General features: G+C 33.2%; 1 protein-coding gene and 1 pseudogene across 1 annotated transcript; both read left to right on the top strand.

Moving 5' to 3' along the window:
• The first annotated feature begins 570 nt into the window (after nucleotides 1-570).
• Nucleotides 571-5,126, top strand: LOC120127997 (SH3 domain-containing protein 2-like). Its single transcript, XM_039145782.1, has 10 exons — nucleotides 571-704; nucleotides 2,348-2,470; nucleotides 2,548-2,617; nucleotides 2,716-2,867; nucleotides 3,095-3,196; nucleotides 3,475-3,675; nucleotides 3,949-4,011; nucleotides 4,102-4,236; nucleotides 4,333-4,407; nucleotides 4,834-5,126. Exons 1-10 carry the CDS (start codon nucleotides 645-647, stop codon nucleotides 4,939-4,941), a joined length of 1,089 nt encoding a protein of 362 aa, XP_039001713.1. The 5' UTR covers nucleotides 571-644; the 3' UTR covers nucleotides 4,942-5,126.
• Nucleotides 5,127-7,733: 2,607 nt separating this feature from the next.
• On the top strand, nucleotides 7,734-18,291 carry LOC120128094 (annotated as a pseudogene).
• The last annotated feature ends 1,251 nt before the right edge of the window (nucleotides 18,292-19,542 follow it).

Raw genomic sequence — 19,542 nt, 5'->3', positions numbered from 1 at the left:
TATAAACTAAATGATAAAAATGTGTTTTAATATAATAAAAATTATTTAACAAAAAATGAAATAATCCACTTTAGTATATCTTATAAAAAACACAAACACTTCGACTTTAGATGTATGCAAAATACAATTCGAAAATGATAAAGATATGTAATTTTACTACATCAATAATTAAGTTAATATTTTACCTATACTTTTAAAAATAAATTAAATATTATTTATTTTATTAATGTGTCATATTATCAAATTAAAGAAAAATAATGATGGCTGATACCTTTTTATGAATAATATTAGTGAGATAAAATCTTACTAATATTTCAATGACTTTGTGTAGTTTAACCAACGATACAAAAAGCAAACTACCAAAACAGAATAACACAAACTAAAAAATAGATAAAGGTAACATTGAATATATACCCAACAAAAGAAAGGCTCCTTGAAGAATCCGAATTTAAAAATTCTCCAAAAACACACACCGTTCGAGTTCGACGATTTGATTTCTCTCTCTCTCTCTCTCTCTCTATATATATATATATATATATATATATATATATATATATATATATATATATATATATATACACATATCGCTTTCTTCGTTTTCAGCTCTTCGAATCCATCGTTAAAGGTCAAATTGTGTCGCTTTAATGGAGGCAATCAGAAAACAAGCCTCCCGGTTGAGGGAACAAGTCGCACGCCAACAACAGGTTCTCTCTCTTTCTTAATTTTATATAGATCCGATATTTCAACGTTCGTTTCTCAGCTTAATCCATGACCTCGCTCTAAATTTTCATTAATTCTGTTATGTTTTGTGTTGTTTATATTTGATTTGTCTGTTCACATACGTGGTTTCGATTACGCGCTCGTTCAGTTTTTAACTAATTTTTGGATCCATTTTCGTTTGGTTTCATGCGTTTATGATTCCGAATCGATTCAAAAGAACTTAAAATAATTAATGTTGAATAAAAGTTGTTAATCCGAGAATAATATAGATAAATAATATAATGGTAATAATTATGAAATATCATTGTAAAAAAATAAATGATAAAAAACGAATTTATCATAACTTAGGATTGTTAAAAGTATAACAATCCGAGACTATAATCACGTATGAGAAGATAAAACAAACTAAGAGGTTGTTTGTTTACTTCAGAATGATTAAGCACTGAATGATTCAAATGTTGAATGATTTAGAGGCTGTGTATGAATTAGCTCTGAATGTGACATGTTGTTTGATAATGGCTCTGAATCATTCAGAATGTACTTCTGTGCTGAATCATTCAGAATGTACTTATGTACTAAATCAGTCAACACTGAATCATTCAGAGGTGCGAAACAAACGCGCTGAATGCTGAACGGTTCAACATTCAACGCTGAATGATTCTATTAAGAGGCAAACAAACAGCCCCTAAGTTAAACTTCTTAAAAATAAAATAAAATAAATAGAAAAAAATACTCTTTTTTATTGATCTTTTGATCGGAAACAATTGAGGCTTATCGCTACACAGTTTCCTTAACATAGATTTTCAGCCACTCTTTTAGTGCTCGAGATCGTTGGTCGTCTGTCTCCTAGGATAAAACAACTAGATGATCAGCTACAGTAACACAATTGTAGAGATCACGAACTATCATTGCATTCATCTATCACCGGAAAACTAATGGAGAAAAACTTTTCTTCTTTTGAACTAGCTAGCCAAAAACCTATTGAAAACTTATTATGAAATTGTGATTATAATCTAGCAGTTAACTCAGTATTTATAGGGGATTTTCAAGAGAGATTTACTCCAACTAGATATCTTTTAATACTCAAGTTTAAACAGATAATAATATTTTTTTAATTTGAAATATTCAAAACATAAAACCATCTTTTACTATTCAAACTTAAATATATATTATTTTAATTTAAAATGTTTAAAAATATATAATTATATTTAATATTCAAAGTTAACTAGGTAACTCTTACCTTTTAATTTTACATATTCAAAGGATAATTATCTTACTAATATTCAAATTAAAAATATCTTTTAATTTATAATATTCAAAATGAACATGAATTTAATTTAAATATAAAATCCATCAATAAAATTCACTATTTTTCCAACAATTAATTGTTATACGAACAATATGAAATGAAAAATGAAAATGAATGTAAAATATTAAAATTCTTAATGTATGTTGAATACAATTAGAAACCTTTCAGTATGTTTTTTATTTGTTTATAGCTATGTATAAGCAAGTAAGCATCTTAACGTGTTGTAATTCAAATACTTTGACTATTGTAATCTTGCACTTTTGAACTTATTCGAAAGTTTTGCTAAAAAAGACGGTTATTGGCCGAATGTTACTTCAGGCTGTCCTCAAACAGTTTGGTGGCGGGGGATTTGGAGGTTCAGAGACAGTAATTACCGATGAAGCCGAACTCAAACAACATCAGAAACTTGAGAAGCTTTATATCTCAACGCGTATGGCCAAGGTTGTTTAGTTGATACCTGCCATCAACTTTTGCCTCTTTTATTTTTCTCATTCTCGTTGGCCGATTTTGTTTTTCAGCATTTTCAAAGGGATATTGTCCGTAGTGTAGAAGGATATATTTTTACTGGGTCCAAACAAGTTGAAATAGGTATTATGTCAGTGAAAAAAAAATTAACATAGAAATTCCACTTTGAATTTAATAGACTTGCCATCATTGTTTTATTCTGTATTTTTTTCTTCCCGAAGGAACAAAACTGTCCGAGGATAGCAAGAAATATGGTTCTGAAAATACCTGTACCAGCGGTAATACGTTGTCAAAAGCAGCATTAAGCTTCGGACTTGCTCGTGCTCAAATGGAGAAGGAACGTGGGAATCTGTTGAAGGCTCTTGGCACGCAGGTTTCTCTACAATTTTTGTTAGTAGAACCTAAAATCCTCGAAATTTAGGTTTCTAAGTTCTTTGAATCCATGGAAGCAGGCTCATGCCTAAAATGTAAAATGTCATTTGATGACCTATACATGGATTCTTAGTTTTGGCATTTGTGGAGGATTTTTTTAACCTTCCCCCTGATTATTGTTTGCAATATAATCATCTAAGTTATGTTTTGAATGATTTTATTTGTTAGGTTGCTGAGCCACTAAGAGCTATGGTAATGGGAGCTTCTTTGGAGAATGCGAGACATCTTGCTCAGCGTTATGACAGAGTTCGACAAGAAGCCGAATCACAGGTTTTATAGGCTATTGCTATCTTATGCATTGGATGCTGCTTGCATTAATTCCTGCGAACATATGTACTCACTCATTCATGTATATTCTGAACAACTAGGTTTAGGATGTAAAAGGTTTGAATCCCACTAATCAATTGTGAAGACGGGGCTTCAAATTATATCCCTTTTGTTTCCTCTAGAGAGCTGTGGACATGTACACTTTGTGATTTATGATTTTCAAAGCTTAAACTTGAGAATTTGATTATGCTATAACTTTACACCCTCTTGGACCTAGACAGGTAATTGAAGTCTCCAAACGCCAAGCGAGAGTGAAGGAAATGCCGGTATATCACGAGAATATCATGAAATTGGAAGCCGCGGAAAACAAACTGGAAGATCTAAAGTCGAACATGTCAACATTGGGACAAGAAGCTGCTTCAGCAATGGCCAATGTTGAAGTCCAACAACAGAGGTTGACACTTCGGAGACTTATTGCTATGGTAATCCAAATTTATGTATATATATACTTAATTATAATTTACATGTAGCATGTAGGAACTTAATTTTGAAACATTTACCCTTCCTGGGTAATCTCATAAACAATTTTACCCTACTCCTTACTACAACAACAAAACCCTATTTCATATGCAATGGGATAAAGGGAGGTAGGGTAGTAAGCTGCCCCCAACGGTTGAGAGCAGCTCTGTGAAAAACCTCCGGCAGTCAGAACCCTACTCCTTACTAGATAACCTCATTTTATCTCTGGCCTGAAGGTTGAAGCTGAACGTACATATCATCAACAAGTCCTTCAGATACTTGAGCAGCTTGGAAGCGAGGTATGCAGTTTGTGCTACTGAGCCATTTTTCTCGATATTCTTTCACTGCAACTAAATTACAATATCATGTTTCCTCCATCTTCCGGATAGATGATATCCGAGCAACAAAGAATTGAAGCACCAAGTGTGGCGGACAACATGCCGCCACCTCCATCATATGAAGAAGTTAATGCATCTCAAACACACAGTGAGTCAACAGACGCGATGGGATACTTTTTAGGCGAGGTTTGTAACCCGGTCCTATATGATACCATTGGCACACTTGGATTACCAACTTATTATAATCTGTAAGATGACCGAGTAATTGATGTATTGTTGCAGGTTATGTATCCGTATAACGGTGAATCTGACACGGAGCTGAATCTCTCACTTGGAGACTATGTAGTTGTGCGAAAGGTTTAACCATAACTGTTTTATATTCATATATCTCTTCCAAGAATCTATTTTCACTTGTTGCCAGGGAAGAGAATTTGGTTATCCGGTTGTTTTGGTTTTAAAATACCGAAAAACCAAACATACTTGAAGAAACAACTGAAAAGTTTTGTTTTTTCACGTCCATTGGGTTTGGTTGGATTGAATAATATTTGAAATTCTGACCAAACCCAAATTAAAAAAATAGTATAATGTTTTTACTCAAGTGTCAGTTTGTTCGATTTTTCTGTTAGAAAAAATGTAAAACGATTGAATAAACACATCAAAGCTGAATTATATAATTGAATAAAATCGAAACCGGATGAACCGAGTTTGACCAGTTTCGGTCGGCTTGTTCCGTAAACTGACATTATACTCACCCGGATTCACTTTCTATGTACTCTTTGGCAGGTGACAGACGGTGGGTGGGCTGAGGGAGAATGCAAGGGCAAAGCAGGTTGGTTCCCTTTCGCATACATCGAAAGAAGGGAACGTGTTCTTGCGAGTAAAGTAGTATAAGTTTTCTAACACGTCTTCACCTTTGTTTGTTTGGCGTCTGAGAAAAAAAATTGTGATTTTTGTGTTATGTGTGCAGCTTTTCTTCTTGTGATATATATAATGTATGGGACCCTATGGGTATCCAGATAGAAGAGTTTTCGTCGTCCTGTGCCCTTATTTTTATGTGATTTATATAGAATAAATGCTGTATTTTCCCCATTTTTTAATATTCTTTTCATCAACATATTCGATTTTTATTTATTTGATTTTGCCATTAGTATTGTATTATATATTCAAAATGAAATCTAAATTTGAGTTTAAACATAGAATAAAAATAATTATTTTCTTTAAAATAAAGTGTTAATTGAGTAATTGACATTAATTTTTGAATTTGATATCAAATTTCTCATTTCCCCCCTCCTCTAATAGGTATTACATATTTAGAATTTGATATGTGTATTTTAAGTGTGCTTTATATCAAAACTAATTTGACTTTATGCTAAAGAAATTAAGGACTTCATTGATATATTTACTAATATTTTGAAGATTAAATTAAAATATTTTAAAATTTTATATTAATTTAAAATCTGAGTGATAATTTAGGGATGTTTGGTGAAAAAAATCCAAAGATGTGGGAGAGCGGTGGCATGTGAAAGGAGACAAAATTGAAATGAAGGTTGCACGTGAAGAATCAAAAGGAAAGGTGATGAGTGATATAGCTTGTGCTCGCGGTCACTAGGGGAATTGGCCAGGAACGACACTTGCCAAATTTCTCAAGTCATTTGCCCAGCAGCAGCAGGACCATCATCCCGCGAAGGCAGGGTCTGGCCGTGATAGATTTCACGTGCCAACTCCATTAAACTCCCACCGCTTCTCCTTCCCAATTCTTTGCTCGCTATATGCCAACGGACAACTCAATTTATGACACTACTATAAAAAATACAAATCTATTACCACAATAATTCTAATTTTTATTTTATTTTAACTCACTGCTGGCTCAAGAGACGAGCATTGTCTTAATATTAAACTTTGTATTATTGGAGCAGACAATCAACCCTTTACTCACCTTTTATTTTATTTTCTATTATTTCCATTAATCATCTCTTTTTATATATATCTCTCCTCGTGATTTATGGGATGATTATTGGAGGATCTTCCGGTTGTTTGAACAAATTTTCTAACAATTAAAATATTTGTGTTCTCGAAATATTATATTTTATCATTTATTAATGTGATTTTGCTTCCAGCCCCTAAAAAGATATTGATAGTACCTCAATTGAGAAAAGTACCGTTCATATATATAGTAGGTATAATATCATAAAACATCTATTAAATAGTCATTTTAGCATCTAATTTTTTAAAGTATTTTGATCAAACGTTTCTATTTTAGTTTTAAAAATTCATTTTAGATGAAAAAAATATTATATATATTAATCTCAGGGGATTACAAATAGTATTTGTTCTAAAAATTCTTAACCATCTGATAATGAAAGCTCAAAACACCCCTGCAGTCTCTAGTGCTCGAACATGAGACATTTAGAAATAATAACAATCCTTTAACAACTAAGTTAACTTGGTCCATACAAGTCTTTCTACCCTAAAATGAATAAAAAATCCAAAATAACTATTTAATCAAACATGATAAGCTCTTTTTCTAAACAAAATGTTAAGAACCAAAATACTTAAAATATATATATATAAGTTAAAGTGACAATTTAATTAAATGTTAGGAGTATTTTTTGGTATTATGCCTATATCATGTCATACTTATCTTGGTTTATCTATGATGTCAAACAATTGTGTAGTTCATCATGATTGATTTGAACGGAAAATCACAAAATTGTAACACTTAACAATTAATTTATAAATTTTAAAAATTAAATAACTAAAAAATGTTTAAACATTGTTCAATCGCATCTATTATACATTACCCTAGACTTTCCAATAAAATAAAAAGTAAATTATAGAAATAATCCCCGATTATGAGATGTTAATTTATTGACTTTCTCAACTATTAAAAATTACAAAATGATATAATGTATTTTTTTTAAGTATCAATTATTAAAAGTTATAAAATGGTCACCCGACTATTCATATATTCTAAGCTCATCATTTTTCATTAAAAAGTTGACAGTCGTATGAGTTGATGTTAACATACTAATTATGTTAAAATTATATTTTAGTTATGTCTATTGACACCATCGTTACTTTTAAACATTAACTCAATGACATAATGTTTCAAGCACTAACTCGACGACAAGATGTAAACAAAGACTTGATCCACAAAATATAACTCAAATATTTATGATGTAAAATTTTATCATATTTCAGTGAGCAAATTAATATCTAACTCAAACGACCGTCAATTTTTAACAGAAAAAACGTGTTTAGAATATATAAATAGCTGAATAATTATATTATAACTTTTAATAATAATTTTTTAATAAAATGATATTTTATAATTAAATAATCATTTTATAACTTTTAATAATAAAAAAATTCATCAAAACAGTAGTTTATAATCCGGGACATTTACGTACTTTATCATAAAATAAACCTCACACCTGAAAATTTAAAAAGGATGGAGTGATTGGGCGGACCAAAATAGATGCAATTTAAGCAAAAACCTACTGATTTTAGTAATATAAGCTTTGTCTTCTTTGTGGACATCCGCCAGTAATTGGCGCTCATTTTTAATTATATCTTCCAAAAATCCATATATTTCGAAACCCCACCGACTTCCACGTCACTCCATACTCCACTGTAAAAAACACAGATCTGTAACCCCCCACCAGTTCTTTGGGCTTCTTGCTTCATTTCAAATTTCATTATTTTTTTAAACATAATTTTATTTTATTATCTCTCTGCAACTCCCCCTTTGTCTTAAAGAAGACGAAACAGTCTCTTTCTTCTCTAACTTTTCTTCTAATTTCCATAGCTACTCTCATTCCAAGTTCATATTTATGTATATATTGAAAATGCTCTTCAGTCTTCTGCATGTCAAGCCATGTGAACTTACTGACACGCTTTTTCCTTAGTCTTCTTATTCGTATGTATTGTCTTTATTGAGTCACTGTCTCAGTGAGTCACGCACGCATTCTCTCTCTCCCTTGTATGGATTCTTCTTCTTACCCAACCAGAAGCAGCTCGCCGTTATCGTATCGGAAATCTTCGAGTTTCTCATCCACTTCTTCGACTTCTTCGTTTTTGAGCAACAAACTAACGCTTCACATGAGCTTCTCTTCGGCGTCTTCGTATTTCAACCCGGGAAGTGAATACGGTTCTCGATCCATGTCCGATTCGGTGCACTACGGTTCACAAAGTTTCAATGCTCGCACGCCGGTTGCTTACCCGTCGGACGAGATGATCGGCGAGCCATTGGATACGCCGTCGGGGGATAGTATTTCAGTCACGATTCGGTTTCGGCCATTGAAGTATGTTGTAGATCTGAGTGTATCATATTAGATCTCAATAAAGGAATTAATTTTCGGAGTTCTATTTTCAGGTAATGCAATTCATTTGATCTGTTTTATCTTTTTTTTCACCTGGTTGTAGTGAAAGGGAATTTCTGAGAGGGGATGAGATCGCATGGTATGCGGATGATGATAAGATTGTGAGAAACGAGTATAATCCAGCTACAGCTTACGGTTTTGGTAAGTGCTGAATTTGTTTTTGACATTAAAAGGGAATTTATTTCCGATTTGCCTTTGTTGTCAATTTCTGGAATTGCTGAATCTATCCATTTGCGAAGTAGCCTAAATGAATGAAGCAATATAATGTGCTGTTGGGTTTACTTATTTTTAGTTAAAATGATGATTTTTAAGCCTGACAAGTGGAATGAATGTGGAATTTGTATAAGTGTATTTGATTTGCCTTTTACAGACAAAGTATTCGGATCTCATGCTTCTTCTCAAGAGGTTTACGAGGTAGCTGCTAGACCTGTAGTGAAGGCTGCAATGGAAGGTGTTAATGGTATGGCAATTGAAATTTATGGAATGTGTATTGATTTCTTTCAGTTGATTGCTAATTAAATTTTAACTAAAGGTATCCAAAGATTAATCTACCTCATTTATTGTAATGTTGCTTTGTTTCACTTCTGAAATAATATTTTGTAATTGATTGAAGCTAATATTAACTTGTTGGAATTATAGGAACTGTTTTTGCATATGGTGTTACAAGTAGTGGAAAGACACACACTATGCATGTAAGTCTAATACTCTAATTGCCTCACTCAAACTTTTTTCCCCTATTGCTTATCCTATTTACTTATGAATTCTTTGAACTTTGTTGCATGTCAATTCTGTTTCTTATTAATAGAAAATTTGCTAGTTTTATGTTGCTTTGGGATGAAACTTTTATATATGGCAATTGGGGAGGAACTCCTTAAATACATAACTGTGTGGTTTCCTCCATAAATGGTAACAAACATTCAAGTAAAATAGGTACAGGTATTACACACTGTAAATGCTCTTTTTGGCATAAGGCATTGTATTTAAGTTTCTTGCATCATTTATCAGTGGAATTCTTGTATTATTCTGCGTTTATATTTGAAGTTATTCTGCATGAACTTAGAAACTTCGGAACTTTAATCTCAATTTCTAAATTTTGCTAAATTTATCCATTCTGAAAGTTAGTTTTCACATATATAACATGGGTAAAACTTTCATCAATTAGGACATATTTACTTGTATATTAGTGGTGAAACCAAGTCATGTATTATATATTTTCTTCTTATATCACACTCTCTATGTACCTTATATACTCTGGAAATGGCAGAAGAAAAAAAGATTTTTGTATCTGCGTTTTAGTTAAATTTAATTTTTACTACTTTATATCTGGGGATATTCTGTTGCCTTGAAACTGTATATTCCTTTGTCCCCTTATTGACAAAATTTTAATCACATTACTACTTAGTCCAATTAATATTAACATCCTGTGTGATACATCCTGATATTTATCAATAATTTTCCACCTTTTATTTAACATGAGTCTTATGTTTCTAATTTTATGATATGATAATAAAAAATTCCACTCATCTTACTTTTGACTCTTTTTTTTAATATCTACAGGGAGATCAAAATGCTCCCGGTATCATACCATTGGCAATAAAGGATGTGTTCAGCATCATCCAAGAAGTAAGTGTTCTGCCATAATTTATCAGGCAGGCCTAAATACAGGAACTGACAGATGATTGCTGTTTTCCCATTCCTTTTCAGCATGTGTTGTTTCTTAACCTTCTTTTGTACCTGTTTGACTTGAATTTGTTGGCTCCATTTTGATGCAAGCCCCTAGTTTTCTTCTCAATTTTTTTCCATCAGTTATAGAAATATAGTAGCTTGTTTTGATGTATGTCAATTGGTACAGCAGTACATTACATAAGTTACCTTTAGCACTTGATTAAAAAATGTTCTTTAAGTTCCATATTCATTTCTTTGCTTGGGTTTTTATGTTTCAATGCAGTCTTAAGGTTTATTTGTGCTTCATCTGTGCAGTGGCAATTGCATTTACTGGTTCCATAGGCAACTACTTACATACCCTTTCCCATTACCTTCAGTTTATTGGTGTTGAAAACTCGGTGCATTGATTATCTTGGAAAATAGTAGTTATACTACAGAAATGTTAGCGTGTTGGTCCATGGTTTTCTTGCTTCACATTGTTTTCTCAATTTGTATATGTAAAGTTTGACTAACTGTGCTCATATCTCAGACCCCGGGACGGGAATTCTTACTTCGTGTGTCTTATATTGAAATCTACAATGAGGTGAGTTGCACTTTCAATTTTCTGATTAAATTTCAACATGATCCTTGAGGTTTGAATTTCTTTCGTCTCAGGTTTACATTTCTGCTATAATTTATGATGTTCATTAAGAGTAGTTTTGTTCAAATATTAGTCGTATAACTTGTGGTTAAAATATTTTTCCTTCTGTTTCTTTTACGTTTAGAATTTTTTTATATGGTTTTCTTCTTATTTTGCTTGTTACATCAGGTGATAAATGACTTACTTGATCCAACTGGTCAAAATTTGCGCGTTAGAGAAGATGCCCAGGTATTTTGCTCAGCTTATTCAAAATTTTGCATTGTGTTTAATTTTGTTAATGGACTAGGTCTCATTCTCTCAAGAAGTCGTGTCTACACAGGACTCACATTCTCAATGTCTAATATCAATCTATAGATCTTCATTATAAACACTATTTTCTTTCTCAGTGGCCTTATGCTGATGTTATTGAAATGACTCAATAAAGTTGTTGATGGAATGGCTAGCAATTAAGGGCTAGTTTCATACTTTTGCTTATGTCAGCATTATCTTTCAGGGAACTTACATTGAGGGTATAAAGGAAGAAGTGGTTTTGTCTCCTGGGCATGTCCTTTCTTTCATTGCTGCTGGGGAAGGTGCTTGCTTTTTCTGTTTTCATGCCTTTTCCTAAATATATTTTCTTTCTACCTTCTATATTGATAATCTATTTTTAAGTGTGAATTTGTTCTTGGTGAACAGAGCATCGTCATGTTGGTTCAAATAACTTCAATCTCTTTAGCAGCCGAAGTCACACTATATTCACATTGGTAAACATTCTTGACATAGGAACTTACTTATTTCCCTGACAAAGTTTAGGGTATCCTTTAAATTTGTTTTAGTTGTTGTTTAGTTGATCTCAGAGGTTTTCTGAGTGTGGGTTTTAACTGTTCTGAAACAAAATGGATAATTTTGTTGTATGTTTCCTTTCTTTTCTATTTGGTTCTGGATTTGCAGATGATTGAGAGTAGTGCTCGTGGTGATGAATATGATGGAGTGGTCTTCTCTCAACTTGTATGCTTTAATTGATCTTTCATTTTTCAAGAACGTATATTTCTCTTTAATAAATGGCCTGACTTGTTAATTTCTTTGTTCCTTTATCCAGAACTTGATTGATTTGGCTGGATCTGAGAGTTCAAAGACTGATACAACTGGAATAAGGAGAAAGGAAGGATCCTTCATAAACAAAAGTCTTCTTACTCTTGGAACTGTAAGTGATTTGTATAATTTTTTTTATGGATGAATGCTCATTTCTTTCCCCTTGTTATTAAGAGGCTAGAACATACAAAACAATGTGCGTGTCCCTTCATCTAGGCTGCAGGATTTTAACCTATATTAAGTTGGTGGAAAAAATGAATTGAATCTTGACAAATGTATTTCCTCCAACTGTCGCAAATTATTCATCTCTGACTTGGTTTTATTAGCTGTTGCCTTTATTATTTTAGTTCTATAGTTTTGATCATCTGGTTTCATTGCGAAGGTAATAGGAAAGTTAAGTGAAGGAAAAGCTTGCCATATTCCATATCGTGACTCCAAGCTTACCCGCCTTTTGCAATCTTCACTAAGTGGGCATGGACTTGTTTCGGTCAGTTGATCAGTATATCTTATTTATAACTGTTTTCTTCTTGCTAATTCATATAGGTTCATTGGTTTTATCTTCCTCCGACATGAAATCATAATTTTCTGTCAGTTTTTTCCTCTAATCTTATTATGTAATCTGTCTGCAGTAATGCATCCTTTACCAACTTGTGATTTTTTTGCAGCTCATTTGTACAGTCACACCTGCATCTAGCAATATGGAGGAAACTCATAATACCCTGAAGTTTGCTAGCAGGGCTAAGCGAGTGGAAATCTATGCCTCACGTAATAAGGTTTCTATAATCTCTACATTTTTTCTATGAGCTAGTAGTAGAGAGATGCACTTAAGGCTGAATCTTATGCTGCTTTCAAAACTAAACTTCATTTCAGATTATTGATGAAAAATCATTGATCAAGAAGTATCAAAGAGAAATTTCTGTCCTCAAAGAAGAACTTGATCATCTAAGGAAGGGAATGGTTGTTGGTGTTAATCATGAAGAACTTTTGAGCTTAAGGCAACAGGTTTGGCAATTTCCTTTCTGCAGTTATATTGTTTTATTTGATGGCGTAACAATTTACCGTATTCTTCATGCTATATGCTCTTTTTGGGACAGTTGGAGGAGGGTCAGGTGAAAATGCAATCAAGATTAGAGGAAGAAGAGGAAGCCAAAGCTGCTTTGATGAGCAGAATCCAAAGGCTTACCAAGCTTATACTTGTTTCTACTAAAGTACAATCCCTGGAGGTTTGGGTGATTTACCTAGTCATCAAAGGAGTCATTCTGTTGGTGAGGAGGATGTAAGTTCTTTTGATAAATAGGTCAAACGAAAGGCTTATTGCTTTTACACTGGTGGTTGAAGAAGGAAGCCAACAAATTTTTCTAAAGGCGCACAAACATGTTTGTATATATGCAAATACATGTGAAGATACTACACAGCAAAGCCAAGTGCCCCATTTTATTCAAATGACGAAAAAGATGAAACAAAATATGTTCTACCTGTGAATTCTTCAGTGTTGATACCTGAACCATGCATCTGTATCACTAATCATATATGTCTGCTACTGAGTTTTGCTATCCTTGCATGTTTTTCTTTTTCTGGATTGTATTATGTGGTCATGTAAATTTTTTGTAGGTCTTGTTTTTTTAGTTTAATAGCATATTATGACTTTAATCTTTTTGGTACTTTTCCTTCATCAGAAACTGGACCTACGAGTAGGTGATGCTTTGCTCATAGATGACGAGAATCAAAAGGATTCTCCGTCTTTGGTATCAGCATTCGTTACGGATCCATGCTATGATTTCAAACACAGAAGATCCTTCAGCAGGAGGAATGATGAGTTCTCACCATCCAGCCATATGTTCACTGAGTCAACTCAAGCGGGTGAACTTATTAGTGGGAGTAAATTGCCGGCAGTATGTTCTGCTTTTTTCATTTACTTTAACATTTTTCTGTTTCTTTAATTAAGTTTCTCTTTTTCTGACTTGACAGTTAGATGGTCTTAGACCCACATATTTTTATTTTGTTGTCTTTTTAAATATTTTTTTATGCTCTAGTATTAAAGTCTCTGAAGCTTTCCTTTCTCAGAGTAGAGAGTAGTACTCTCTAATCCTCAATTCCACTTTATTTTCCTTTTCCAGTTTAGCTATTTGCAGATGAAATTTTACAACCCCTGCCACCAACACATAGGGTTTGTGTGCTAGATAAGTTTTAAATCATACTACAGTACCATATCATCCTCCATTATTGCTTTGGTTAATCACAATCAGAATTGCCTTCTTTATCCATACGTCTTTCTAGTTTTCTTAAATTGCTATATGTATTGCACTGATAAAAGGTAAGATTTCTGTGGTTATAGGGCCGGATGACATCAGATCAGATGGACCTTCTTGTTGAGCAAGTTAAGATGCTTGCTGGAGAGATTGCATTTAGCACTAGTACCCTGAAACGTCTGGTTGATCAATCTGTAAATGATCCTGAAAGCTCAAAAACCCAGGTATTGCTTTCCTGTCTTACATCTTTAGTACATTTTAATTAAGCGGCAGTACCAATGGATGTTCCTAATGGTAGGAAGAATTGGAGGGGTTGTTGGTATTCCTGATTACTTTTCTTCGGCAAAGACAAAAGGATGAACTGATCAATAATTAATACTTATTCTTTAATCTATTCTTACATTTTAATATTATCCTAGTGTCTGTGAGATTATAGGACTTATGACAGTGCAATCTGGACTAAACTTTGAGTTCTTGTATTTCCAGGATCTATCTACTCTAGAGTAAAATTTACTTAGTTTTTATAAAGGTCTTAATTAGCTTTTTCTGAATGCAGATTCAGAATTTGGAAAGAGAGATTCAAGAAAAGAAGAGGCAAATGAGGGTTTTAGAGCAACGCATAACTGAGAGCGAAGCTTCAATTTCTAAAGCATCATTTGTGGATATGCAGCAGGTAGTGTTATCTGTTTGTGGCAATGTTGTTTATACGTATTTTTTAAGATTATGGTAAATTATTTATTAGGATTTTATTGCCATTTTTTGCTTCTCTAACTCTGAACGATTTCTTATTGGCTTGTTGTCAACAGAAACTTATGAAGTTTATGACCGAGTGTAATGAGAAGAATTTTGAGCTAGAGGTTAGTGGTGTTCCATTCTTCTGATTTTTGGAGTTGAAGTACATTTCATGTGCACTGCTTTGCCATTGATTACGGCTTGTTAAACAGTGACAATTTTAAGTACTCAATTTTTTCCAGTAGTAGCGTGGCATTGATAGACAGGGTTTTTTACATCATTGTGTAATGAGTTTTATTCTTCTCCTTGATACAGATAAAATCAGCAGATAATCGTATCCTCCAAGAACAACTGCAAAACAAGGTCAGAGCCTTGTGATTGATGTCTAGTTTTCTCCATTAATAAAACAGTTTATTATGCCCTAATATAAATATTTTGTTGCATTTGGTCCTTTATGCGCATTTGGCTTCTTTATCAACTTGTTGATACTTACTACATTTATAATTGTGGGGCTATTTTGGCTTATAGTTTGGTGTGTTGGCAGTGTTCTGAGATTGAGGAATTGCAAGGGAAGGTGAATCTCATGGAGCTGCAATTGGCGTCTCTCTCCATTGACAATATATCATTGTCATCCAAACAAGGAATATCTGAAGAATACGTTGATGAGTTAAGAAAAAAGGTTCAATCTCAGGTAATTTACTTATTGCTGCAATTGTCCAAATCTTAATGGCTGTAGCTGTCTGTTGTCTTTAGTTTTAGTCTTCAAATGGTTTATCTGCATGTTGTAGTTTGACTTATTTATATAATCGATTTCAATGAAATTTCATGACCATGCCTCTACCTAAACTCACCTACATTATAGGAACAAAAAAAAAAACCGTTATCATGTGGGAACCAATTGCTTTTATATATTTTGTTTCTTATACCTTAAGAAATTTTAGTACAATTCAAAGCATGATGGTAGTAGCTTGCATTTCAAGTTTTGTGTCATCTTTTGTTATCTTTGTATAGGTGACATAAAATTCTCCTTTTGAGTGTTGCTTCTGCTACTTGCCCATAACCCAGTAGCATTTCTGGTATGCAAGTTCCTCGTAAAACTATTGTAGTTCATGGGGTCTAGACATGGACAATCACAAGAGGGATTGTCTTACATGTGGTTAGGTAGGAAAAGTACATAACAAAACATGGACTCTGGTACTATAGCAAGCATCTAACCTAAAACCTGTTGGTAGTAAGTGAAGAGGCCCGATTAAAATATGAGATCAGAAAAAACAATACTAAACAGGTGTGGGGTAACATCACTTAAAATTTTCTCTTAGATATTGCGTAAATTTTGGTGGAGGTATGTAGAGTTTCTATACTAAAATCATTCATTAGTGTGCCTTTGTATATTTAATTATATAATACGAGAATATCACTAGGTTAAGAGAAAAATTTTGATTGTCGTTGTGTATTCACTTCTCTTTCACCTTTGGGCTGTTCTAACTTCAAACTTGTGTTTATCCCTGCAGGAGATTGAGAATGAAAAACTGAAAGTAAAACAGGTGCAGCTTGCGCAGGAGAACAGTGGGTTGCGTGTCCAAAATAAAAAACTTGCCGAGGAAGCTTCTTATGCTAAAGAATTGGCAACTGCTGCTGCTGTTGAGTTAAAGAGTTTGGCTGGTGAGGTGACTAAGATCTCTATGCAAAATGCAAAACAAGAGAAGGAATTATTGGCTGCTCGAGAGTTGGCACACTCTCGAAGTCTTGCTAATCCAAATTTACATGGTGTCAACCGGAAGTACAATGCCAGCATGAGACCTGGACATAAGGGGTTGCTCTCTGGCCGCTCTTATGACTTTTCAGGAGTGGCTAGTGATGATTTTGAGTCCTGGAATCTTGATCCACATGATCTAAAGATGGAGCTACAGGCTAGGAAACAACAGGAGGCAACTCTTAAAGCTGCTCTAGCTGAGAAGGAATTGATGGAAGATGAATACCAGAAAAAGGTTGAAGAAGCAAAGAAGAGGGAGGAAGCTCTGGAGAATGATTTAGCTAACATGTGGGTGCTTGTTGCTAAGTTGAAGAAAGAAGGCGCTGCTAAGATTGATGGTAATACAGATGAGCAGCGTAGTAATGGTACAGACAATGTAGAAGTTCCAAAAGCAAACAACACTGAGAGCAACAATATCCTGAAAGAGAGACAGGCATCAGAAGTATCATCAAAACCAGCAAATGAAAGACCTAAGGAAGAACCCTTAGTTGTTCGCCTGAAGGTTTGTTCCTCTGCCAACTTTTCACTACCTTCCGTTTTTTCTTGAATTTTCCATATCCAATGTATATCTAGACAAAGTATGAGGATATGTTCCTCCAAGGATTCTCCAAATAAAAGGAAGAACAAAGAAAAAATAATAAACATACCCATGTCAGACACATACCCGTATCCAACATCACATTCATGTTTACTTTAGATTTCTGAAAGTGAGATTGCATACCTTGATACGTCTTGAAAAATGAAGATTGGGAACCGTGATGGGGTTTATGTGCCTGTGGATTGATTCACCGGTGGCAGAAAAAAGGTTTTCCTAGACGAACATTTTCTGTGTGATTTTTCCAAGACCAAATTACATTATTTCTCAAAGTTAGTCGATTTTCATAGACGACTACTGACTTAAAAGTCTAATACTAACAGGCTCGAATGCAAGAAATGAAGGAAAAAGAGATCAAGTCCCTTGGAAATGGAGATGCCAATTCCTATCTGTTGTAAAGTATATTCTGAACACCTATTTCTGCACCTCTTCCCCCGGTATTTTTCTTGTAAGTGATTTTCTGAGCGATATACACTGTCCTTTTTTTTGGCAATTAAGTGCTTATATGTCTAGAAATGTTTATGTTTTTTCCATTTTGCAGTATGTAAATCTTGTTCGCTTTCTTGTTCTGATGAGTGTGTCCAATTTATCGCATAAAGATTGCGAATATGCTTTTTTTGCATTTCACTGACACAACTATTCATACCCTCCTAATGAAAGGTCATGCAACTATCCCAAACTCGTCTTTTATTCTCAGATCTAATAGAATAGAGTAACTCTTACGAAAATCATTTGTTACAAGTATTTGTGTCCGACATTATTCAGATTTGAGGAAAGTATGATTCTTCAATATATGAAGAAAAAAACTTAAGCAAATTGACCATATGTTTGTTGGATGATGTGTACCCAACATCCGTATGCGATATTCACCTCGGGATGCAAGTAACAGAATCATTCTTGAATTCTGTTCGCATCAATAAAAGAACCATCCTGATTATGAAATTTTGACTCCACCCTTTCCTTCTTTTTGCAGGCTTGGGATCACCAGTTTCCTATTTTCGATGTGATAAGCGGGTACAATTCTTTCTTTAATTTATCTGTGTAACCGTTTTAAAGTAGTAAATCAAAACTTCAATGAGAAGCTGTAAAAATAATAAAAAGATTCAAGGTTTAAACGATTTTTGAAAAAAAAAAATTGAAGTTATTGATAAAAATGCAAGTACAAGAAGCTGCTTTGTTTTAAACTTTCAACTGTTTTGTACAGAAGATTTGTAAAATGTTCTTTTTGTTCATGAATCTCTTGTCCATGATTAATTTGAACCTTTTTCCTCCCTTCGCATGAATCTATTTATAGATATATATATGGATAAATATAACAACAACAACAAAACCTTGATTCTCATATGCAATGGGGTAAAGGAGGTAGGGTAGTAGGCTGACCCCAACGCCAGGTTGAGAGTAGTTTCCGTGAAGACCTCCGGCCGTCAGAAACATATATATGGATAAATGTTGTGTATTAAACGAAGTCCAAAAACAGTAAAAAAACAACCAGGTGTAATTTCATCAAGTGCTTATGTCACACCATGGTTTATAGACACTAGGACCTCTATTTTCTTTTTCGATGCGAGATTAATGTCCTATCAATTCGAGATGTGACACTTGGATATAGTACTACATGTCGAAACGATTTGAAATAATGGTGAAGAATAGAGAAACGAGTGAGGTGAGCATTTCGATCAGTCTCCACAGAGCAGCTTCATCGGCTTCTTTTTTATCCTAATTATTTTTTCTTTGATTTATATGAACGTTCCTTCCTATTATTACTCAAGGCCTATGTTTTCTTCCCCTTGCACCGACCTTATTAAATAATTTAACTCATCTTTCTTAATTGTGAAGTTAATTCTCTTGGACAATTCTATCAAATCTTATCATTATATTTCTGACATGAAAATCTATAATTTATTTATGATTAAATTATGATGGATCAAATTAATGAAATTTGATTCAAATTTTATGATGTTTGATTCGATTTTTTAAATGAATTGCTATTTGTTAATCATAATTTAAACAGAAAAAATTAACAAACCATTTAAAAATATTTAATGAACATTTATACGTAAATAGACCGCACGAGTTAGTAGGTCATTTGGTTATATAAATAATTTTTTTTAGCAGAACACACTAATTTTATTAAAAAAAAATATCTAAATTATAATGAAAAATTATGTTTAGAATCGTAAATTAAATACATATTAATATTTTCTTATAATCATTAATACAAGAAATTAGTCATTTAAGATAATAAAATGATCATACAAGGAAAATATCAAAAACATAATCAAATAAACTCGAACAAAAAATGTAGATACGAATATATCTGATTGCATCGATAAACGAACCACAAAAGGAGATCAAATTTTGAAAAACCTCTGACAAACTGCAAATCAAAGTCAAACGACGTGAAA

Source organism: Hibiscus syriacus, unplaced genomic scaffold (genome assembly GCF_006381635.1).
Source record: "Hibiscus syriacus cultivar Baekdansim isolate YM2019G1 unplaced genomic scaffold, ASM638163v2 tig00110474_pilon, whole genome shotgun sequence".
Lineage (NCBI taxonomy): Eukaryota > Viridiplantae > Streptophyta > Magnoliopsida > Malvales > Malvaceae > Hibiscus > Hibiscus syriacus.
This window is presented reverse-complemented; position numbering and strand designations above follow the sequence as displayed.

Excerpts from the sequence above, each read along its gene's own strand:
- LOC120127997 (XM_039145782.1), top strand. The coding sequence starts at position 645 with ATGGAGGCAATCAGAAAACAAGCCTCCCGGTTGAGGGAACAAGTCGCA. Across the intron at positions 4,012-4,101 it reads TTGAGCAGCTTGGAAGCGAG|ATGATATCCGAGCAACAAAG; the intron begins GTATGCAGTTTG and ends TCTTCCGGATAG. Across the intron at positions 4,408-4,833 it reads ACTATGTAGTTGTGCGAAAG|GTGACAGACGGTGGGTGGGC; the intron begins GTTTAACCATAA and ends ACTCTTTGGCAG.